Source organism: Myxine glutinosa, chromosome 1 (assembly GCF_964187855.1).
Source record: "Myxine glutinosa chromosome 1, kmMyxGlut1.1, whole genome shotgun sequence".
NCBI lineage: Eukaryota > Metazoa > Chordata > Myxini > Myxiniformes > Myxinidae > Myxine > Myxine glutinosa.
Window position 1 is genome coordinate 201,221,917 of NC_136261.1, and position 23,083 is coordinate 201,244,999.

The 23,083-nt window shown below is 44.8% G+C and overlaps 2 protein-coding genes across 2 annotated transcripts in view; one reads left to right on the top strand and one right to left on the bottom strand.

Annotated features, from left to right (window-relative positions):
• The window catches only part of LOC144893021 (uncharacterized), a 176,129-nt gene extending 159,125 nt beyond the window's left edge, over nt 1–17,004 (bottom strand). The window contains exon 1 of the mRNA XM_078782438.1: nt 15,146–17,004. Within this exon, the coding sequence (XP_078638564.1) occupies nt 15,146–16,888 (1,743 nt within the window). The 5' untranslated portion in view covers nt 16,889–17,004. The remainder of the gene's footprint in view (nt 1–15,145) is intronic.
• LOC137433546 (limbic system-associated membrane protein-like) overlaps nt 1–23,083 on the top strand; it is a 498,837-nt gene that overhangs the window by 406,146 nt on the left and 69,608 nt on the right. The window contains exon 4 of the mRNA XM_068125880.2: nt 3,304–3,429. Coding sequence (XP_067981981.2) covers nt 3,304–3,429 — 126 coding nt within the window. The remainder of the gene's footprint in view (nt 1–3,303; nt 3,430–23,083) is intronic.

The following is a 23,083-nucleotide window of genomic DNA, read 5'->3' on the forward strand; positions in this document are numbered from 1 at the left end:
AGTTACTGTGGTTATCAAAGTTTTACTCTTCACACTCATGTTGTGCAAATATTACAATACTGCTTTTATGGCTTTTGTAAAAAAAAATTTTTACTCAATACCCCCCCCCCCCTCCCCATCCCACACAGTCCCTTTCCCCCCCTTTCCCATCGCCTCAAAGACTTATTTTGAATATTGTCACGTCAATCGGGTCTTTTAACACTAGGGTTACCATATTTGAATTTCAAAAAAGAGGACATAGAGGACAAAAAAATGAGAGGTGGTGTATCTGTATCAGTATCTACCAATACCAACTCTGCCTGTACTACATTTCGTCTACATTGAGTATCTATAAATAGGAACAATTTTTATGGCCTCAAAAATCAATGTTTTAATCATGCTAAAATACGCCATTTGTGGCTGTCTGATGAATGTTTGACTCCAATACATTCTGTCGTTACTTATCCAATCTCAACCAAACTTGATACGATGACCAAGGGTTACATAATGAAGGTTGTAGCGCATTCATTTGCCCCCCTCCCCAAGAAGGTTTTTTCCCCCAAGCGGGTTTTCCCCACCATTGCCGTCAATGGGGTGCGTGTTGAGGTGTATAGCCATATTAAGTTAGCTTTATCGTGGCGTTTTTCCAAGGCCGCTTCGAATAACAAAACTAATGATAATAGCGTAATATTAATGTTATTACAAAACAATATTAATACCAATAATATCCCACCTCCCCAAGGTGTTTTTCCTCCTTGAACAAACATGATTCAACGTTTATAAATAGCTTATCATGGCGTTTTCGTGGGAGCAACGGCCCAATGGCCTCCACCAGAAGTAAAAAATATTATAAACCACAACCACATATGATTAGCTTTTTAAACAGTCGCTAGTACTGTTTATAACACTAAATAAAGAAATTTGGAGGGATTCCGACATCCATGAAGTAAATTTTACTTACAGAATTGAGCGAAGATCTATGGTACTCTATATACCCCACAAGGGTTGGGTTAATAACATGACACTTTCTGGCGCTAACGGAGTGTTTTTTGTGGCGGCCTTTTGAAACTCGCTCCTGATGTTTAACATGAAACTGAAAGAGAGGGAGCCCGGGTTGTGCTCATTTACCAAGCTGCTAGCTAGCGCATGCCAAGCCAGCCGTTCCTTAACAGTTTTGAATGAAGTGCTTCCTCGAATGCTTACACCACTTGGCGATCTCTCCACAAGAAACTTAGTAAATGAACACACACCCAATGTTCTTGAGACCCGACCATAGATCGACTGTAATCTATATACCCCAAAGAGGAATGACCCTTCCTGTCGCTCCCGCAGTGAGTGGGTGTACTAGTTATTCAAATTTCAATTTACCTCTTTACATGTGGTTAGTCCTATCCTTTCAGCAGTCCTTCCGGACCTCGATTAATTTTTCCTGCAAACCGCCATTCTTCTAGTCGAAATACTGAATTATCACTGTAAATATTGCGCTTGGCAGAGTCCACGTAAGATTGTAAATCAATCACACCTTTATTTGCCACAGAGATGTATGTACCAGCTATAAAAAGTATACCACAATCTTAAATGGCCAAATCTCCAACATTTTGACATTTAAAAAATCCTGCCGGATGGAGACTTAAGGACCGAAAAGGAGGACATGTCTGAGAAAAGCAGACTATGATGACCCTAATTAACACAGACCATCTGAGTTGGGTGCTTGTACAACACCTGTGGATTCCAAAAGGAGCTGTTAGTTGTTACTGTATTCTTACTACTATCACGATTTCCCCAAGGTTTGCTGAAACAAAGCCGAGACTGGTGGTAAATATGCACAAAAGGTAAAATATGGGGAAATGCTTCTTGTAATTAAAAGGGAGTTTATTTAAAAAGAATAAGAGGGATGAGAGAGACAGGATGTCATAAATAAATGCAGATGAAGCAAGCGTGGTCATCAGACACAACCAGAGGATTATGGGACACACAAACTAATGTACAAAATAACTAAATATTGCCTAACCCCCAATGGTGCCAGAATACCAGACTTGCACAATGAAGGGGTAACTGTGGTGAAAAGTCTCCTTAATGCGAGTGCTTGGCTTGATACTCATCCCTGGCTTAGGAGGACTGTCCTCGCGGCGAGGGGGTGGGATGCTTATGTAATCTGCTTCTAGAGAGAGGTAGTCTGCTGCGAGGATGACTGCGGTTCACACGAAGTCATGACTCTATGAGAGAGCTAGGTGAGCTTTCCCTGTTTAACGGTAGTTGCCTCATACGAATGTATTGCCATGTATTCCTTGTGTATTGCCATGTATTCCTTGTGTATTGCCATGTATTCCATGTGTATTGCCATGTATTCCATGTATCCTGTGGAGTGTAGACTAATGAAATGCTTATGATGTTATTTGTAGATGCACCAGGTCGACTGCATTAAAGCCTCGATACCTCAAGAGGTCTTTGTTGCTCCTCTCATTTTCACAACAGTAACACAACAGGCGAGGACTTGTGCAGGGCTGACATTGGGTTAAAAATGGTGGTGTGGTTGTGGAAGGACAAATGCGGTTCAGGGTGCGATAGTGATGAGGAGCGATGAGGTGGGTGATGGGAAGGCCAGGAGGCAAGGGAGGCGGCCAAGTAGAGGGAAAGGATCTCTCTTCCCCTCAAAGGTCCAACTTCAACTGCTGCGTCACCGCTGGAACCACCTTCGTGGGTGGCAGATCCCATCATTGGTAGCCTGCTGGTGTGGAAGACACCTTCGTTTGGGCCATCCTTCCGTGGGGCATACCCTCAAAAAATTGTAACGCCCTCAGCCAGGGCTCTACAGCTGACCTTACCACCATGGCTTGAGGTCTGCCAGCCAAAGAGTTTGCATTGATGTTTCCTTTTGAAGTGCAATGTGTACATTATTTTCATGTGTGATTTCTTGCCCAAATCCTCACCTGGTTTTACCTGGTTACAGGAGGTTTACATTCTAGGTTGACACGTGCTGCCTCCTCAGCACATGTTTTACAATATGACTTACTTCTGTCAAATAAACTGATACAGGCGGTAAACCTAAGCTGCTCGATCGCTGCATGGTTCATACTAAAGTCTGAACACAATCTAGCTATGGATTCCTCACCCTCTCCCACTCCCCATTTTTACGCAACACAATACAATGTGTAGAGTGGATGATACAATGTCTGTGAGTGTGAATGTTACCTCCGCTTTGACCACGAACACCAGAGGAACATTCCTGGTTTGTAAAGCCAAAAGTAAGGTCACGTTATCCTAGATTATGTCTGATACCATTTGAACAGGTTTCATTCTTACTTTTCACATGTGTTTCACCAGTTCCACCACAGATAACAAAGGTGTCTGAAGAGCAAACAGTGAGTGAAGGGGCCGATGTTACTATGACCTGTCAAGCGGAAGGACGACCTGAGCCGGTGGTTACTTGGCGACACCTACAACCACCAGGTGAATCAAGGCAATCACTGGATTGCACCACAATAATTTGTGTTTCTTTGTGTCTCAACATTAACATAACTTGCTTGTTTAATGGTGAGCGAAGCTGGTGAAGGAACCCACTGATAGACACTTAACGGGGAAGACAACATGGCATTGCAGGTAAAACAATGAAGAACATAGACTCTAACTACATTATATTTGAGCATGTTTAGTTAGAGGCAAGCTAGCTGACAACAGAAACGAATGTCTTCAGAACAGAACAAGGTGAGTCGTAATAAACAAGTATATGTCAGGATAGAAGGAATTAACTTGTTGAGAACCTCAGGAATCATTGCTAGATCCAGTGCCATTTATAACGTGTGAACACAGTACAAAGTTGATGGTGATTTTCTATATTCAAGAAAATTTAAAAGTAAAAGGTGGTTGATGAAATCTCACCGATTCCTCAAGCTATTCCCTTGATACACATACACACTCATCCCACTGATGTGGAAGATAGTCTTCGGTCACAGATATTTCGGGATATGTGATTTGACATCCTCATAGTTTGTAAACTTTTTGTCACCAAAATGAGACTGGTACAAACAGATGTAAATCACAACATGACTAGCCTGGATTTTATGTTGGAATAGAAGAGCCTATGCCCATCGCTTTGCTGATGGACCAGTTGGTCATCACATCTCTTGCTGCTAGAAGGAGGAAGGGGAGGGGGGAAAGGGAGGAGGAAGGGTTAGAGGAGAGATATACTGCATATACATTACATCTTTTTGAGGGGGTGGGGAGGAGCTTTGACAGGCCCCTCCAATTTGGGGGGTGGGATGGGGGGAGAAGGGAAGGAGGACAAATTTATGCGTGCAAAGAATGCTTTAACCTCAGCATTGCCCAGGTAAAGAAGGAAATTGTAATACCCTCTGGCACCACCACCAGGTGTCGCTACACGGTACACATTTACATAGAGACTTTATGCCCCCCCCCCCCCCTCCCCCTTCCAGCCCACCAAACCCTGCGTGATGCCATGGCCACAGAGTCTATGTTACCCCACACACAAAGTTGTATTTGTACCCGAGTTTGGAGTTTGTATCTTAAAAGATGTGGTTGTGCATAGAGAACAAAGGCAGATAGACAACCACAGAGACACAATGGCGTATTTGTATATAGACGATTTCGAATTTCCCAACTCACCATCACTAAATTACCCAGGTCTTTGGAGATCTGGTTTGGTAGAGGTCCTTTGGTACCCACCTTGCATGCATGACTCTTATTCAAATTCAAGTGGGAATGAATGATTACTTCGACAATACCAATCTCGACATCTAATTCTCCTGTAATTTCACGTATGGTCATCTGGCAATTCTACAAAAATAGCTGTTCAACACCTTCAGTGTTTGCCTGAGAAACAGAGATGGGGTAATATATGAAAATGCTCAAGATCGTTCTTTAATTCACGGCCATTTTTGAACTCGCTACACCCTTTTAACACTACATGTAAGATTTTCATATTTAAATTGTGCAGCTACTCGGTCTCCTGTGAATTTCAGCCTCACAATGAACTTAATGATACACCTCTGACCTCTGTACCACTCACATGTGACTTTGTTGGTTGCCATCTTGGCTTCACATAGAATGCAGTGTGATGTCACTTCCTGTACAACTTGCTCAGGGTAAACAATAATATGAAAATACGCATTGCGTAAAATGAGAGCTTCGTCGACAATGGTCAGTCGATCGAGTATGCAGCCCTCGCAAACATCTGTAGGCCTAGCTAGGCTAGGTTGTTTGATCTTGGGCTTAGAATTATATATGAAGTCGGTATAGCTGGTGGAAAACTGAAGTCGGTGTAGATGGCGGAAAACTTAAATCGGTGTACCTGGCTTAAATGAAGTCGGTGTAGCTGGCGGAAAACTGAAGTCGGTGTAACTGGCGGAAAACTGAAGCCAGTGTAGCTGGTGGAAAAAAGAAGTCGGTGTAGCTGGCGTAAATGATGAGCGGTTTCGAATTCAAAATCAATTCTGGACAGTACTGTATTGTAATTTATTGATTTTAATTACCAGGTGAAAATAATTTATCGGTTGCGCCAGACCAAAGTAAGATCACGTGAGCAAGTTGGCGGATCATGGAAGGGACAAGATGGCGGATCATGGAAGGGACATTTGAAATGACAACATGAAATTTGGTTCCCAAGGGAATGGGGAATGACAGTGGAAATTTTGAATGGATTTACATATACATGCAATTGCCATAGAGGTTCACTTACGAAGCTCTCTATAATAGTACAAAACTTCAACATTGACCAATATTTGTTTGGTTGTACAATAAAAAGTTCCCATCAATCTCGAACAGCCTTCATAAAGACTTACTTTATGTTCAGATTCTGATTACACAAAGCATGGAGCGATGAGAAATATCAAGGAGGAAGGTATACAATTACCAGAATTATTTTATGTGCTTGAGAGTGGAACAGGAAATGACAGGTTGAATTGAATGTTAGTATTTGCTTCCAGATAGCAATAAATAAAGTGAGTAGAGTTTTGGCCTACATGGTGGGCATGATCTTTAAATTAATGGAAGTAGTTACAAATTTGTATAGAAGTCTGGAGAAGCTGCTTTTTAGAGTCCTGCTGCATTCAGTTTTGGTCACCTTGTTAATTTGTAATCCAAAAATCTGGCTACATTAGGGAGTGTTCAGAGTTGAACAATTATAATACTTATAGGGATGTCAGGTCTAAGAGGAAGCATTAGAAAATGCAGGGCAGTGTTTACTTGAGAAAACTAGAACGGTACTCAGTAGAGAGCATACCCTCCGCCAGGCTGAAGAGTTTACATTTTGTATCCCTCCGATAGGTCAGATCTGGATCCGACATGAATCCGAACAAAATCGAATTGGCTTGTTCTTGTTACTTATCCGACTCATCCACCAAGTTTTCTTATAATCCGTCCACAACTTTTTGAAATATCGTGTTATATATCGTTTTTAGCCCCTTCACTCAATGGTGAAGAATCACTTAAAAATAAATAATTCTCGGATCCGGATCCATATTAGGATCTTTACCAAAGTTGAATCAATTGTTCCTCATCACAATCCAACCTCTCCACTAAGTTTACACCGAATCCGTCCTTAACTTTTAGAGATATCGTGCTATATATCGTTTTTGTCCTTATATTATCTCTCAATGGTAAAGAATCACTTAAACATTCTCGTATCTGGATCCGGATCTGGATCTTTACAAAAGTCTAACCAATTTGTCCTTGTCGCACAACCAACCTGTCCACCAAATTTTGTCTAAATCTGACCATAACCTCTTTTGTATACATGGGCTAAGGCTAGTAATAGAGCTGACACACACACACACACACACACACACACACACACACACACACACACACACACACACACAGACGAAACAAACACTTAACCCAGCCACTAAGCTTGAGAGAAGCGCCGTCATTTCCCAGGATACTCTGGGTACCAGCGACGTCATAGCAATGGCGCCGCTTTTCTCACCATACTCAGCGGGGCATTTCCTTAAGAGATATTTCCTCCTCCCCATGGATGCCAACCGATGGGATGGGTCTTGAGATACCATTCTCACAGACAAACAGACAGACAAATGAAAAATCGGTCAGAGACCGAGGACTTGCCGGAATGTACCTTTTTATTTATCGGCCATTTTGGATCAAAATGGTGGGAAATCTATACACGTATATACGCTAAGCAATGGAAGGTAACTGATTAAGTGCATGCATATCTCTTGTCTTTTCAGGGTTACAGTGGTTTGAAATATATTTTCAATGAAAACTTGGCCCCCTGACATTTGACCCCCCAAAATAATAAAAACTAAGCATTTGTGACCATTTTATGCAACATGTTATTTTTCGGGAATTGAATAATGAACATTTTGGTGTTGGTTAGAAGGGAATCGGATAATGTTTGACAGAGTTATTAGTAAAAAAAACAATTTTTGACCTTGAGTTTGACCTTTCAAGGTCACCCAAGGTCAAAGGTCATGGTGCCAAATGAAATGTCGTATGTGACTTCCTAATGTCAGTAACAGTAAGTGTATGCATATCTCTTGTACTTTTAGAGTTATAGTGGTTTGAAATATATTTTAAATGAAAACTCGACCCCCCTGATTTCACGTTTTGGGTGACCTTGAGCTTGACCTTGGGCCTAGTGAGTTAAAAATTGGGCACAGTCTATTCCAGGGCAAGGCAAATATGTGTGAAAAGTATGGCGATGCTATGTGCAACGATGTAGACGTAGTACTGCGCACAAACAGACAGACAAACCAACCAACCAAAATACTTGCTGGAATCTATTCCGGCAAGTAACCAAAAGGGGTAAAAACATAACCTGTGTCCACCTTCAGTGGCTGTAGATTAGACAGAGTTATGATAGAATTGCCTGCGCCGAAGATATGAAAGGGAAAGAAAAATAAAATTAGAACCAAAATGTTTCTTTGTATTACACCAAGTTTGTATTATATGAAATAATTTGAAAACAAGAGTCGTGGGAAAAAAGGACCGTCAATATATTTCCAAAAAAGAAAATGTATAAATAATGAGGGGTTTATAAAAACTGTTTACAATGGCTGTGGTGGTGAGACAGATAAAGGGAAACCTGCTTTTTTTTTTAGGTTGTTTGCATCAGCATACCTGTCCCATATGTACCTTTGTCCTTTCCAATCCCACTCTAGCATTCTCTCTTTTCACCGAGCAATATTGCCTCCTCTACCAATATTTATCCTCTTTCTCTTCCATATTTAAAAAACACAAAAAGCGGCACCAGCGAGGTTGGTTGCTGCCACCTGGTTTGGTAAAAGGACATCCTGAAATCAAGTTTTGGATAACCTTCTTGTGTCCTAGTGTTGGGTGGACATTAATGTTTTCATATGAACTGAAGTCAACAAGTTCTTTTCTTTCAACCATGAAGGAATGGTCTTACATTTTCTGATTTTCATCCTTTTCTGTGCAGTTTTGGTTCTTCCTCGATGTTACCTACATCTCTCAACTTACGAGGAAATACAAGGAACTTCAATGTAGACGGAGGCCATTAGGCACATAAGGCCTGCACGATCAGGCCAACATCTTAGTACACCCCCTTCCGCACTACTCCAGATACCTATTAAACTCGAGTTTTAAATTGTCCATTGTGAGGAGACCATTCCATGCATTCACCACTCCCTGAGAGAAAGATCCCTGCCTCACTACTTTTCTAACTCTCTTCTTCTTTACTCTTCAACTGTGACCTCTTGTGCTGTCAATGTCCATTCTTCTGAAAAATGATTGTCCACTTATATGTCGATAACCCTTCATTATTGAAAACGTCTGAATCAGATTTCCTTGGAATCGCCTCCTTTCTCATGACAAAGGTCCGGGCTCTTTCAGCCGCTCCTTATTGATTAGTCTCGCGAGACTCAGGATCAATGTAGTTGCTCTATGGTGTACTTACTCTGTGGTAACTATGTCCTGCCTCAGGTGTGGTGACCAAAACTGGACACAATATGCGGGATGAGACTTCACTAAATTCCTGTACATAGTTGACACTACCTGTTTTCATTTGTAATGTATCCCCATTTGAATGCAACCTTCACCATAGCATGATGGAGTTCTGCTCTGTCTTCTGGGCTGGCTCACCTGCATCACATTTTGCTCAGCTTGATGTTGTGGAAACCAAGGCCTTCAAGATCATTGGAATCTCCCATGATGAAGCGGAGTCTATGGCCTTATCATTTCGCCAATGCAGACAGGTCGGTGGTCTTTCTTTCTTTTACTGCCTTCTTTCTGGGCTTTCACCCTCTGTTCTTTCCATGCTCCACCCCCCACCCCTTTCCTCTCCCACCCCAACACCCCTACATGCTTTTCCATGGCTCACAGGGTCCACCATCACCCCCCTCTGGTGAAACTACCTAAATCCAGGATCATTGCTTTCCTCCACCCTTTATTCCTCTTTATTTCCTGCCTGTGAAACCAACTTCCACACTCTCTTCAATCTCATTCTTCCCTCCAGGTCTTCAAGACAGCTGTTCACCAGCATCTCAGTTCATCCCCAATTCAAATCCATGATCTTTTCTATCTTCATTAACCCCACCAAAATCCCTCCTCCTTCCAAATTTCTCTCCTTGCAGTTTCCTTCTGTACCCATCTTGTCCACCCTGTGCATACTCTCCTGTCCCCATTCCTCCTCACACCTTGTTTGTCCAAGTCTCCTTCTATCTTGGCCTTCTACACTACTGTCAGTGTTCCCCCCTCTCTCTACTGGTCCTTTTGCATGTTTTGCGTCCTGTTTTTGTCTGCTACTTCCTTATCCATTCAGTGTACTTGCTCTTCCACAAGCCTCGTCTATGCACACAAAAAAACCCTAAAACTGTATTAGCTTTACATTTGGTTGTCTGGCACTGTGCTGACTGTTTACTCCCCACATCTATTACCACCGACACATCCTTTTCCTGGGTCACATCCTCCAAGACTGCCCCTTCCATTATATAATGCCTATTTTCACCTTTCTTACTGAACCCCAGCACCTTTCCCTGCAAATTTGGAAAGCCTACTGTTAACCCCCTGTCTAATTCAATGATGTAAATGATGAATAACAACCATCCTAGAACTGATCCCTGGAGGTATCCCACTACTTACATCCTCCCCATGTTGGATATCCACATGTTCACAGCCACTCCTTGGGTCACATCAGTAATGCAGTTTCCAGTTACCTACTCTACCAACCAATGCACAAGCCCTCACCTTAGCCAACAGCCTTCTACGTAGTACCTTATCAAAAACTTTCTTAAAGCCTAGATATACTACTTCCACCGCACTTTCCTCATCCACCCAATCAGAAACTACTTCATAGAACTACAATTTATTTGTGAAACATGATCTCCCTTTGGTAAATCCATCCTGACGACCTTTAATTAGTTTAAAATTATTCAAATGGCTTCCCTATCCATTCCTTAATTAACGACTCCAACACCTTCCTCGCAACTGAAGTCAGCCTAACAGATCTATAGGTCCCCAATTATTCTCTGGTTCCTTTCTTAAGTAACGGGTGTTGCATTTGCAACTCTCCAATCCCTTGGCACCTGTCCTCACTGAATGAGCTGTTAAAGATGTCGGTTGATATCCCACTTATCTGTTCTGCAACCTCCATCAATACTCTTGGATGCAAATTATCTGGGCTCCACAGAGCTTTGCCATCCATTAGGCTTCCTAGCTGTTTCTTTTCTTCGTCCACTCTCCTCAAGAAGGAGAGTACTCTTCCTGGGATAATTTACTTTGTCCACTCTTCCTGGGATCTCCTCAAGAAGCCCTTGCTCACTCACCTTTAAGATGGATACTCTGGGCTAATGGAAGTTCTCCTGACTGTTTTTGTGTAAATCTAAAAGCAAAAAACCGATTTAATAAGTCTGCCATCTCACCATCATCATCCACCAATTCTCCTGTGTTATTCCTCATAGATTCCACACTTGTCCACCATTTATTTATCCCTTATATACAGTACTTTATATAGAATATCTTGCTGTTATGTTTAATATTGGGCCATATCCTTTACATATTCTCTTTTGGCTTGCCGAGGTATTTTCTTAACTAGAGGGTTCATAAAACACGATACCCCACACAATGTTCAGGTATACATTTCAATTTTAATAAAATGATAATTTTAAAAATCGTTTTTAAAATCCGGAAGTTTAGCGCTACTGAAGCCTTGTCACACACACAACCTGTCCAACAAGTTTTGTCCAAATCCATCCACAAATTTTTGAGATATCCTGCTCTGTATCGTTTTTGGCCCTATCCCCCAATGGAGAAGAATCACTTAAAAATTAAATTATTCTCATATTCGAATCCATATTCAGATCTTCACCAAAATCGAATCGAATCGTCCTTGTCGGACACCCAACCGGTCCACCTAGTTTCGTCCAAATCCGTCCACAACGTTTTGAGATATCCTGCTATGTATCGTTTTTGGCCCGATCTCCCAATGGTGAAGAATCAAAACATTTTAGTAGCCGGATCCGAATCCGGATCTTCACCAAAATCTAATCATTTCGTCCTTGTCACATACGCTACATCTCTACCAAATTTCGTCTAAATCCGTCCACAACTTTTTGAGATATCTTGTTCACAAACGGACAAACAGACAGACAAATAAACAGACAGACAGACAGGGGTGAAAACATAACCTCCATCCACCTCCATTTAAAGGCATATCAATAAATAAATTATGGGTTTTACCGCCATTTTACCCAGTGCTTATTACACCGCCCTGTCTAATAAGTTACATTAGTTCTTCATGCCTGTTGTTTATGTCCTTTAAGAATGTCCTTATAAACAGCAAGATTCCTTTATGGAATGATTTTTTTCCATTTTGTTTGATTGCCAGGCAGGCACAGTAAAAACAGTGTAAAATATTATCTCACACTTCTCCGCACATGTGCGATCGGGCCAAATTCAAAGCCAAAGTCTGGTAAAGCTAAAGACTTGTCTTCCTATTCGTGTTCAAAATATAACATTCAATTTAAATACGTTGTTCCTGGATCATTAAACTGATGATCATAAACTGATAAGACAGACAGACGGACAAGAAACAATTGCTTTCCCCGCTTTTCACGAGTGTGGGGTAATACCACTTCTTGCCTCCCTGCTCATGAATCCTGGTCTCTTTCATCCTCAGAGTAAATATAAGTCCCTCCAACGCTGAACCACATTACACAATTGCTCCTTGAAGGTTGCCCATTTCGCTGATGCAGACTGCCCACATGTTAGCTTTACCCAATTAGAGCACCTAACTCTCTCCTCACACCTTCAAAGTGTGCCTTCTTGAAATGTAACAGCCTTACCTTCCTCTCCTGATCTCCACATCTCAACAATAAAGTTGCACACACTATCTTGTGGTCACTTGCCCCCAGATGGTGTCCTACCTCCACCTCCTCCATGCCATATTGGGATCACCTTGTGGGCTTTTCAACAAATTGACCCAAAAGCAATCCTGGAATCCATAAAATCCACCATAATCAACACCCTATTCTTTCCGCAGGCCTCTATGAATTCTTCATGAACCCCTCTCCTGCTCCTCTCATGCCAGGTGCCCTATAAATGTATTTTACAAGTATCAAGACTATTCTTACAATCCCTATGGTCAATCTATACAGAATCCTCTTCATTAGTTCCCTCCTAAATGTCATTTCCTATTCTCGATACAATATTTCCACATCCCTTCCTATCTCACATGTGTACATCCTGTATCCTTCTAGTCATGCCCTCCAACGACCCTCCTCATCAAACCAAGTCTCACTTACTTTAACTACATCGTACTCCTCGTTATCTACTTTAGCAACAATGCTCTTACATCATATTATTTAAACTCCTGGCATTGGTATGGAATATCATTAACCTCCCCGTCCTGTAACGACCCTTTGCTGCCTGTGCCCACCAGTCATGCCACCAAGCAACAGTTCCTCTATCTCCAGTATCACACCCTCTCTATCCTAAAAAAAATCCTTAAGTTCCCTCTTAAATTTCCATTTCAAACTTTGTTGCCCCCTTTCTGATTTGTCTCATGCCCTCATTGTGGAAACACTCCCTTTGCCCCTAAAAGACTCATTGCTTCAAAAACACAAATCGATGCTACCCACACCATCTTTTGCTCTACTTGTGAATTTCCCCACCGCCACGCATTCTCGGGAGAATCCCGGAAAAAATTACATTGAAACAGCTTTTCCCAAATCAATAACCCAATAATTTGTATGAATCATACCTAACCTTCAAGTCCTCTGAATATATTATTACCACATAATTAGCTCCCACATGCACCACAAACAATGTCTTTCCACCATGACCTGACAAAACATAAACCAACAAGGGTGAGAACATAACCTCCATCCACCTTTGGTGGTGGAGGCAATAATCCATCAATTCATGTTGCCTCCATCACTCTGAAACAACACAATAGTTTTTCAATCCCTGCCACAAAATGGACCGTTCACAGAACCTATAGCCTCATCCAAAAATATCTCCCTGGCCTTCCTCTCTCCCACCTCCATCCAAAGCCCACCACCTTGTGCAAAAACTGCATCCGCACCACTGCCCACATCATCCACACCACATCCCTCAGGCGCACCCCCAGCATCCCCATCAGCACCCACACCAACAGCACCCCTAATGCTGAACACAACCCCACTGCTGTCACCCTCACTTGAAATCCCCCCAACGTCATCACTACCCACCACACACACACTCCACAAACCCAGCAACACTCCCACTCCCACCCGTACACACCACACTGAGATCGAGGTCCATGCCTGGCATACTCAGTCTGTCATCCATCCCCTCCTCACCCCCACTGCCATAAGTATACCATCCCGCACTCATACAATCGCCCCCACCCTGCACCTTCCACACCACCTGCACCCATCACACCCCCACTAATGGCCCACACCTGTTGTAGACAAACCACTCCAACCCCACCTCCCTCCCACCCCCCGACCCATGCCCAAACACTACTAGCCCTCTTCAAAAAATCCGCCACCCTCCGACAAATCCCACAAATAGTCTAGTAGGAAGACTAGGTCCCCCTGCACCCCCCGGAGATATACTTCTAATCAGTGTTTCTAGATTGGAAAAAATGTGTAGAAAATGACTAGCTATGGCCCCAAGCTGAAACAATGTCCCACATACCATTTTTATGCAAATTACTGCTGCCATTATAAAAAAAACGATTTTTGACATATCTCAGCCAATATTGCAGATAATTGAAAAATGAAGGTGTCTAGACCCATGTTTTGAAGGGCATAGATCATGATAGAACTATTCATAACATGATTACATGTGTCTATGGTATACTAGTATGCTAATTAGTGCTTTATTTACAAAATAATCACAGTTTTACGAAATAATAGACTCATATTAAGGTCCGTCTACACAGACGTTAACACAAAGTTTTATTTTTCTAAATATTACAACTGTCAAAATAGTCCTAGCACTCAATGTGACCACTCTTCTCTTGCTTGTTTTAGATAAACATCATTAGCATTAGTGATTCTACACTGAGTCAGTCATCATCATTTTCATCGAAATCGTCAGAGTCAAACTCTTCTTCTCCTTCCTCTTCCTCCTCCTCTTCGTGCTCTCCTGTGTTCAGAAGATCCACCAGTGAGGTTGGTAGGATGGGACCACTGGACCACATTGGTTTCAACAGTCCTTCATCAGTCCTTATCCATCCTTGCTCCTCATAAGGTTTTGGCTTTTCGATGATAGGTTGATCGGCTCTTTTGTACAATGCTACGCGGTGGTTCACACGCTGGATGTGCGGCTTCAGGGCAGACTGGCATGGAGGAAGGCGAGCCAGATCAACCTTGGACTTGGATGTGAGGGTCTTGTCCTCTCCCACCATTTTTCGTAGCACGGGAAGTGTGCCTCACACATTGTGCCTCACACGTACCATTGCCTCACACACTGTTTTGAGGCAAAAGAGGGACTTTGCGTAGGCCTTTCCACTGAGAACACCTTTGAGAGATCCACTTGTTACTAGTTGTGCCTCAAAGAGAATCTCTGCATATCCAGAACCACGCATCTTGTGTCCAGTGAGCATCCCGATGTAGTTCATGGATGTGTGGAAGGGTCCAATCGTTACTACATGACTAGCAAATTCATTTGGCCAGCGCCAGATGATGGGAAGGGCTTTCATGCAGACACCCAGATCAAATGTATTCAGGACCCATCTCTGACCCACCTCAGCAGTTGCTGCCTCGGAACGCTTCAGTAGCTCACGAACAACTGCGTTGTCTGTGATCGGTTGGTGGATAGGCGTGCAGTAGTCGACTGTTGATTTGCTGGGTGGGGGAGAACCAGTTGCAGAGGTGAAACCCCCTAGCCCAGGCACAGGCTGCAGGCCACAGCTTCCGATGTATCTGATGAAGAGCCAGATGTAGTACTCTTGCATCGTAGTGGCATAGACTGTGTCATTCTCTGCTGGCGGTGTGAATGATGAGCCTTCAGGGAACTTCGGGCCAACGCGAGTAAAGTGCAAGGGTGGGAGAGTTTTTGGTGTGTCGACCTTCAGGCTACGCTGTTGTGACCTATTGATGGTAGGTAGCATTCGGTCCTTGCTGCTCTCGAACCCGGGCTTGACCTCCTGCACCATGATTCCTCCAGCACTGTTTACAATGTTGCTGCCGTGCACACTGGTAGTGGTTTTATTCAAGTTGTCCCACTCACAGTGGAATACAAGGTTGCCCTCTCCTGTCACAATTTGTGGTGTACGATAAGTTGAGACTTCATCCAGGACCTTGGCGAGAGCAGTTTCCAACTCCAAGGCGAAATCGTAGCTCTCAGAGTGTCCAAGCCTGTGTAGTATTGTGGTGAGCTGTTTGCTTCGGAACAGGTGCCTTACAGTCACACAGAGGAGAATGTGCTTTGGTAACTTCCATTTTCCATCTGACACTGCACGGCACAGATCTTGTCCAATGGAGAAGACCAGACGCTTCACCTTTTCTGTCTCGATGCCCTCCTTGCCAGTCATTAGCACGCTGAGAAAGCGGACAAGGTCTGGAGGTAGGATGTCTTCAGGATTGAGCTCCATGTCTTCAGCTGTTGGTGGCCATGGTTGGTCTTTACACTCTCTGAAAGCCTGTAGAATACCCTGGCGAAGTTGGAGGGCAACATTTTGGTTCTTGTTTGTGCTTCCGAGTGTGAATGCTCGTGCGAGAGCATTGGAAACTGTTATGTTTGAGCTGTGCACAAGCCAGAAAGAAATGACATCACATTTGTCATGATCAACCTTCGTGAAGTGGATATGCTCCTTGATTGGGTCATTCTGTAGGCATTTCAGTAGTTTCTCTGACCGATAATTTGAGTTCTCATATCCATTCAGTTTCAGTTCCTCGACATAGAGCAAGCGCAAGGAAGAAAGCTGTAGAACTTTATTCTGCTGGATGACCTGGGTTTGAATGTGTTCCAGTACTGAGTTGAATGCCTTTTCATGGGCGGCTGACATGCAAGCCTGCTCCTTTGGTGCTTCGGCTCTGTGAATCGCACGCTCATAGTTGTAGAATGCTGTGCGGAAAGCTTTAAAACATGACGGATGGTGTTTGGCCTCACATGCAAAGAGGTCTTTGTTTTTCACCTTTCGATGGAGTCGATAGAGACCCATTTTCTCAGCCCGTGTTTCGATTTGCTCCCATGCATTTTCTTTGTTTTTAAAGGATGGGAAGGTTGTAGGCCTCTCAGTATTGCGATGAGCATCTTTGGTCTCAACTTTCTCACAAAATATACACTCTGGCGGGAAGATGGGTTCAGCAGAACCTCCTGGTTTACGAGGAGAGTGATGCCATGATGAGGTTGATGGCCCTGGTTCTGTATCATCTCCCAGACGATGAAAGTGGCGGACAAAGTGCTTATAACACTTGCTGTGATATCCTACTCTTTCTAGGTCATCAGGAAGAGTTGCCGGGATCTGATCACATACTGATTGCATACGACATGGGGAGTCATGCGGTTGGTTGAGACGTCTATCCCGGATCTTTTGAAGCAGTTGCAGTTTTTCTGAAGCAGATCCTTTAATTTTACGGAGGGGCGTGAAATCCCCATGATCAGACATGTGTTACATATTTATGTGAATGTATGTGAAGTACCATGCAGGTCTTTGCTTCCGTGTGTAGTATATTAAGTTGTTGTGTAGTTGTTGTGGTTGGAGGGTCAGGAGCCCTTCGGAACCAGTGGCCGGAAACGGAAGTGGCCGGAAACGGAAGAAGAAAAGACACGAGGAGAGAAAAGGACGGTGCTTCTTCTTCCTCGCCCCGCGACGACGAGAAGGTGGAATCGACCTTACGCTGCGCGGAAAACGCGCCGTTGCGAAACGTCTGGCGAGAGGAGTTACCTGGGCGGTAAATACCTTTTGACACGTCCAGTCACCGTGAGTTCGTGCACGAAACCAAGCGTCCGGGACAGTTTGCCCCGTCTACAAAGACGCGTACGGGTCCGCACGTTGGGCCTCGCTCGCGTCGGAAGCCGCGCTGGGTTTTGCCCCGTCTACAAAGACGCGTACGGGTCCGCACGTTGGGCCTCGCTCGCGTCGGAAGCCGCGCTGGGTTTTTGCCCATCTACAAGGACGCGTAAGGGTCGCACTTGGGGCCTCGCGCACGTTGGACGCCGCGCTGGGTTTGCCCCGTGGCTTGGCAAGGAGGTGCGCTGCAGCCGCGGCCCCAGTCCGAGACGGCACGTTTAGAGCACGTCCGCCCGGGGCTCGTTCAACCGCCCGTGTGCGGAGAGGAGAGACATTGACCACGGAGGGAGTCAGGAGTGGGGCTCACGTGAGGAATGTATAAGATTAAGATGGCCATCTTAGAGTTTGTGTAGATGAGTTCACATGGTTGTAATATTGATTGTGCATTGTTGATGGTTGTTGATTGCTCAGTGAATATATTATTGATTATTCCGGATCCTTGGTGTGGGGTTTCTTCTTGACCGGAATTCATATTGATTGCGTTACGAAAGCGTATAAACCATATATCTTTCTGGCGGGGTCCCTCCCACGGTCCGGGGGGTCACCAAGACCAGGTAGTTACCGGGAGGACCACGTAACAGAATTGGGGGCTCGTCCAAATTACGATTTGCGGTTTCGCAATTGGGTCTACGTCCGGGATCTAAAAGTGTATAAAATAATAAAATAATAATATTTTTGGTAATTAAAATTTATTAATTAATTATTAATTGGTAATATTTTTTTTTGAGAAATTGGGGAAAGTCTTGGGGTGAAGGTTAACAGGTGTTAACGATAGGCACCATGGCGTTTGTGGCACAGAACTTTGGGGTAACCCCGAGTGAGGCACAGTTCCGAGCGTTGCTAAAGTCGGATCTCTTGAAATTGGCCAAACATTTTAACTTGGAGGTCCGAACTAATTTGAGGAAGGCAGAGTTGCAGGCCACGGTGATACAATCTATGGTGGGATTAGGAACATGGGACGAGTTAGCCTGGGAGTGGCTACCCGAAGAACCAGAAGACGTGGAGCTCCGGAAACTGGAGTTGCAATTACGGAGCCAGGAACGGATCAAAGAAGAAGAAAGGAAAGCAGAAAAGGAAAGAGCAGAAGAAGAAAGGAAAGCAGAAAAGGAAAGAGCAGAAGAAGAAAGGAAAGCAGAAAAGGAAAGAGCAGAAGAAGAAAGGAAAGCAGAAAAGGAAAGAGCAGAAGAAGAAAGGAAAGCAGAGGAGAGGAGAGAAGAGAAACAAGCAGAGGAAAGGAGAGTGGAAAGAGAACTCCAGGAAAGAAGAGAAAAGGAACAAGCAGAGGAAAGGAGAGCTGCAAGGGACCTCGAAGCAGAGGAGAGAAAAGCGGAAAGGGAATTAAAGGAACGTGACATGCAGCTTCAGCAAGAAATCAAATTCAAGGAGCTGGAGTTAATGAGAGAACGGGGAGAGGCACCACCCTTGCTGACGGGGTCGACACCTAACCAGAAAACCTGGGATGTGGGCAGACATGTGAGGCTGGTTCCACCGTTCAGTGAAAAGGAAGTCGCGAAATTCTTCCCACACTTTGAGAAAGTGGCTCGACAATTAAACTGGCCGGAGGAGGCCTGGACCATACTCGTACAAAGTGTGCTGGTGGGGAAAGCTCAGGAAATTTATTCGGCGCTACCAATGGACCAATGTGCAGATTATGAGGTACTGAAGAAGCACATCCTCAAGGCCTATGAGTTGGTTCCGGAAGCTTACAGGCAAAAATTCAGGAATGCCAGGAAGAGGGAGAGTGAGACCCATGTGGAGTTTGCCAGAGTGAAAGAAAACATGTTTGATCGGTGGTGTGAGTCAAAAGGAGTCGGGAAAGACTTCGAGACATTGCGGGACTTGATCCTGGTGGAGGAATTCCAGCAGTGTGTCCACGAGGACATCAAAGTGTACCTGCAGGAAAAGAAGGTACCAAAGTTGTGGGACGCAGCCACCATGGCAGATGATTATGCCTTAACCCACCGAATAGGGGTCCACGAACCTAACTCCTCGCCTAGATCTCCGCAGGGGAGGTGGGGAACAGCAGGTGCGGAGAACGACCATACATGGCGGCGGCCTCGAGATGATTATGGGGACAACTATGATACCCCACCGGTTCGAAATCAGAGGGATGCGGGCCCAAGACAAACTTATAGTTCGGGGGGCCCGAGGCAGACCCCGAGTTTTTCCTCCGGGCCTACTTGCGCGTTTTGCAAAAAACCTGGACACTTGATGTCCAGTTGTTACCTCATGAAAAGGGACAACCCAGAGCGGAGTCCGACTATTACAACTCCGAATGCGATGGCTAGCGTAAGAAATCGCCATCAAGAGGGTTACCAACCATTTATTTCCGAGGGGTTTGTGTCACTGGATGGAGCCTCGACTAACCGGAGACCGGTTAGGATATTGAGAGACACAGGGGCCCATCAATCTTTAATGCTTGAAGGCATTTTGCCATGGTCCGAGGAGACGGCAACGGGGGATAGTGTTCGTTTACAGGGGATCGGGGGCGGTGTTAGTGCTCCCCTTCAGGTCATCCAGTTGGAGTCCGATTTGGTGTCAGGACCGGTCACCGTCGGTTTACAAGCCACGTTTCCTGTAGAGGGTGTATCTGTGGTTCTCGGGAATGATTTGGCCGGGGGTCAAGTTTATGGTAACCTGAGGGTTGATAAAGAGCCCAGCAGGGAAAATAACACCACACCAGCTCGGGATGGTGACAAAAGTGCCAAGTTATTTGTAGGGGGACTGAACTTCAAAACAGAGGAAGAAGTTCTGACCTCTGTCTTCAACAGATATGGGCCGCTGGTGGAAGTGCGGTTGGTAAGAGACTGGGAAACGCAACAGTCAAGAGGGTTCGGCTTTGTCACGTTTGCCAGCACAAAAGACGCCAGAGAGGCAGAGAAGAATTGGAATGGCAAGGATTTGGAGGGTCGGACCATAACAGTAGGGAAGGCATTTCGTAGGCGTCGAGAGGTCTACAGGAGAGGACAACTGGGCGGTAGTTTTGGTGGTGGCCGCAGTCAATATTATTATGGAGGCTCCCTGAGTTACGGCCGCTCCCGAAGGAAGAATGGGCAAAGTAGTGGCCGAGAAGAAGACCGGTATTCAGGGGACTACAGGGACCAGTGGTCCCACCCTAATTATTAGGGACGTTCTGAGAAGTTGAAGCACTGAAGGCGGCGGAGCCGCCGAGCCAAGATTCCTACACGAATTAACCGTGAACGCCGTTCCTAAAGGCGTCCATGTAGTGAACTTTCCTGCACGGACTAACCGTGAACTCCACGTTCCTCAAGGCGCCCATGTAGAGAACTTTCCTGCACGGACTAACCGTGAACTCCACGTTCCTCAAGGCGCCCATGTAGAGAACTTTCCTGCACGGACTAACCGTGAACTCCGCGTTCCTAAAGGCATCCATGTAGTGAATACTCGGCTTGGCCTCCCGGAAAAGTGCTATCGAGTGGCTTAACTGGCTTTATTTTTAAGTGATAACTGTGCCCGGGGGGAACTGATAATGTGGGGGGGTTGAGTTATCTGGTTTGTTTCTCCAACTTGGCCGGCAAAGAAAGTTTTCGCTGGGTTCAAACTTTCTTTCTTGAAGGGGGGGAGTGTTACATATTTATGTGAATGTATGTGAAGTACCATGCAGGTCTTTGCTTCCGTGTGTAGTATATTAAGTTGTTGTGTAGTTGTTGTGGTTGGAGGGTCAGGAGCCCTTCGGAACCAGTGGCCGGAAACGGAAGTGGCCGGAAACGGAAGAAGAAAAGACACGAGGAGAGAAAAGGACGGTGCTTCTTCTTCCTCGCCCCGCGACGACGAGAAGGTGGAATCGACCTTACGCTGCGCGGAAAACGCGCCGTTGCGAAACGTCTGGCGAGAGGAGTTACCTGGGCGGTAAATACCTTTTGACACGTCCAGTCACCGTGAGTTCGTGCACGAAACCAAGCGTCCGGGACAGTTTGCCCCGTCTACAAAGACGCGTACGGGTCCGCACGTTGGGCCTCGCTCGCGTCGGAAGCCGCGCTGGGTTTTGCCCCGTCTACAAAGACGCGTACGGGTCCGCACGTTGGGCCTCGCTCGCGTCGGAAGCCGCGCTGGGTTTTTGCCCATCTACAAGGACGCGTAAGGGTCGCACTTGGGGCCTCGCGCACGTTGGACGCCGCGCTGGGTTTGCCCCGTGGCTTGGCAAGGAGGTGCGCTGCAGCCGCGGCCCCAGTCCGAGACGGCACGTTTAGAGCACGTCCGCCCGGGGCTCGTTCAACCGCCCGTGTGCGGAGAGGAGAGACATTGACCACGGAGGGAGTCAGGAGTGGGGCTCACGTGAGGAATGTATAAGATTAAGATGGCCATCTTAGAGTTTGTGTAGATGAGTTCACATGGTTGTAATATTGATTGTGCATTGTTGATGGTTGTTGATTGCTCAGTGAATATATTATTGATTATTCCGGATCCTTGGTGTGGGGTTTCTTCTTGACCGGAATTCATATTGATTGCGTTACGAAAGCGTATAAACCATATATCTTTCTGGCGGGGTCCCTCCCACGGTCCGGGGGGTCACCAAGACCAGGTAGTTACCGGGAGGACCACGTAACACATGGATGGTACATGAAGGATGCATGTAGGAGGAGAGCTTTGGGCTGCAGGTTCTACACTCCGTTTTCTTTTGGGCATGCTTGCTGTCGATGTCTACCATCACTGTTAAATGACAAATAAGAAATCACGAATGATGTTAAAAGTGCCTGTGAAAGGAGGCTCTGAGTTTTCAGTGAGGTAACAGAGGTTCTGAGTCATGTTCTACACTAGGGTACTTTTTAGCTGACTAAACCATGTTTAGTGGCATCAAAAGTGCTAATAGCTAAAACATCTAAATTCTTCCACACTAACGTTAGCTATCTAGGCCAATGAAACATTGTGCTAAGTTACTGTAGCTAGCTCAGCTGTCGTGCCTCTTTCTGGTTCAATTCATATACAGAAGTCAACAGATATGTCTCATGTTTGGCATTAACAAAAGTTTAAGTTACACCGACATTAGGAACATACTGTACATAGATGAGGCTAGCTTTAACGTTAGCTAACATGGTGCTAGCTGGCTCAGCTGTTATTCTGCCTGTTTATGATTTCATGCAGAAACTGAAGTCAAGAGTGTGAGTAACATTATAGTTAGCATCTTACCTGGCTAGATTGGAGGATGAATACCAAGAACAACACACAGATGGAATGGAAGACTGAACTTTCAACTGAGGTATTCAATAACATCAACGTTACCAATTGATACGAGCGCGCGACATTACCAATTGATACGAGCGCGCGAGCGCGCATGTTACATGGATGGAAATGTAAAATGGCAGCTATAGCAGCACTAATTTGGATCTCTAGTCTGTCATTTCTGCACTGTGATTGGATAACATAAAAAAATATGTTTGGGAGTTAACAGCAGGAGTTGGTAGATTTTACGTGGGCTGGGTGAGAAACCTTTAAATAAGCAAGTGAAAATCTCTCGCAATACAAAGTCAATGGTGGGAAGAAAAGTTGAGTGGTACCAATGTTACTGCCAATGTCCCGCCCCTATGCAAGACTCAGGAGCATCTTGTTGACATTTAACCTTGAAAATACCTGGGTTTAGACCCCTTATGTACCATGTTAAGTTATCTGCAGTATTAACGTATCCTTATCATTTGTAATTATTTTGTA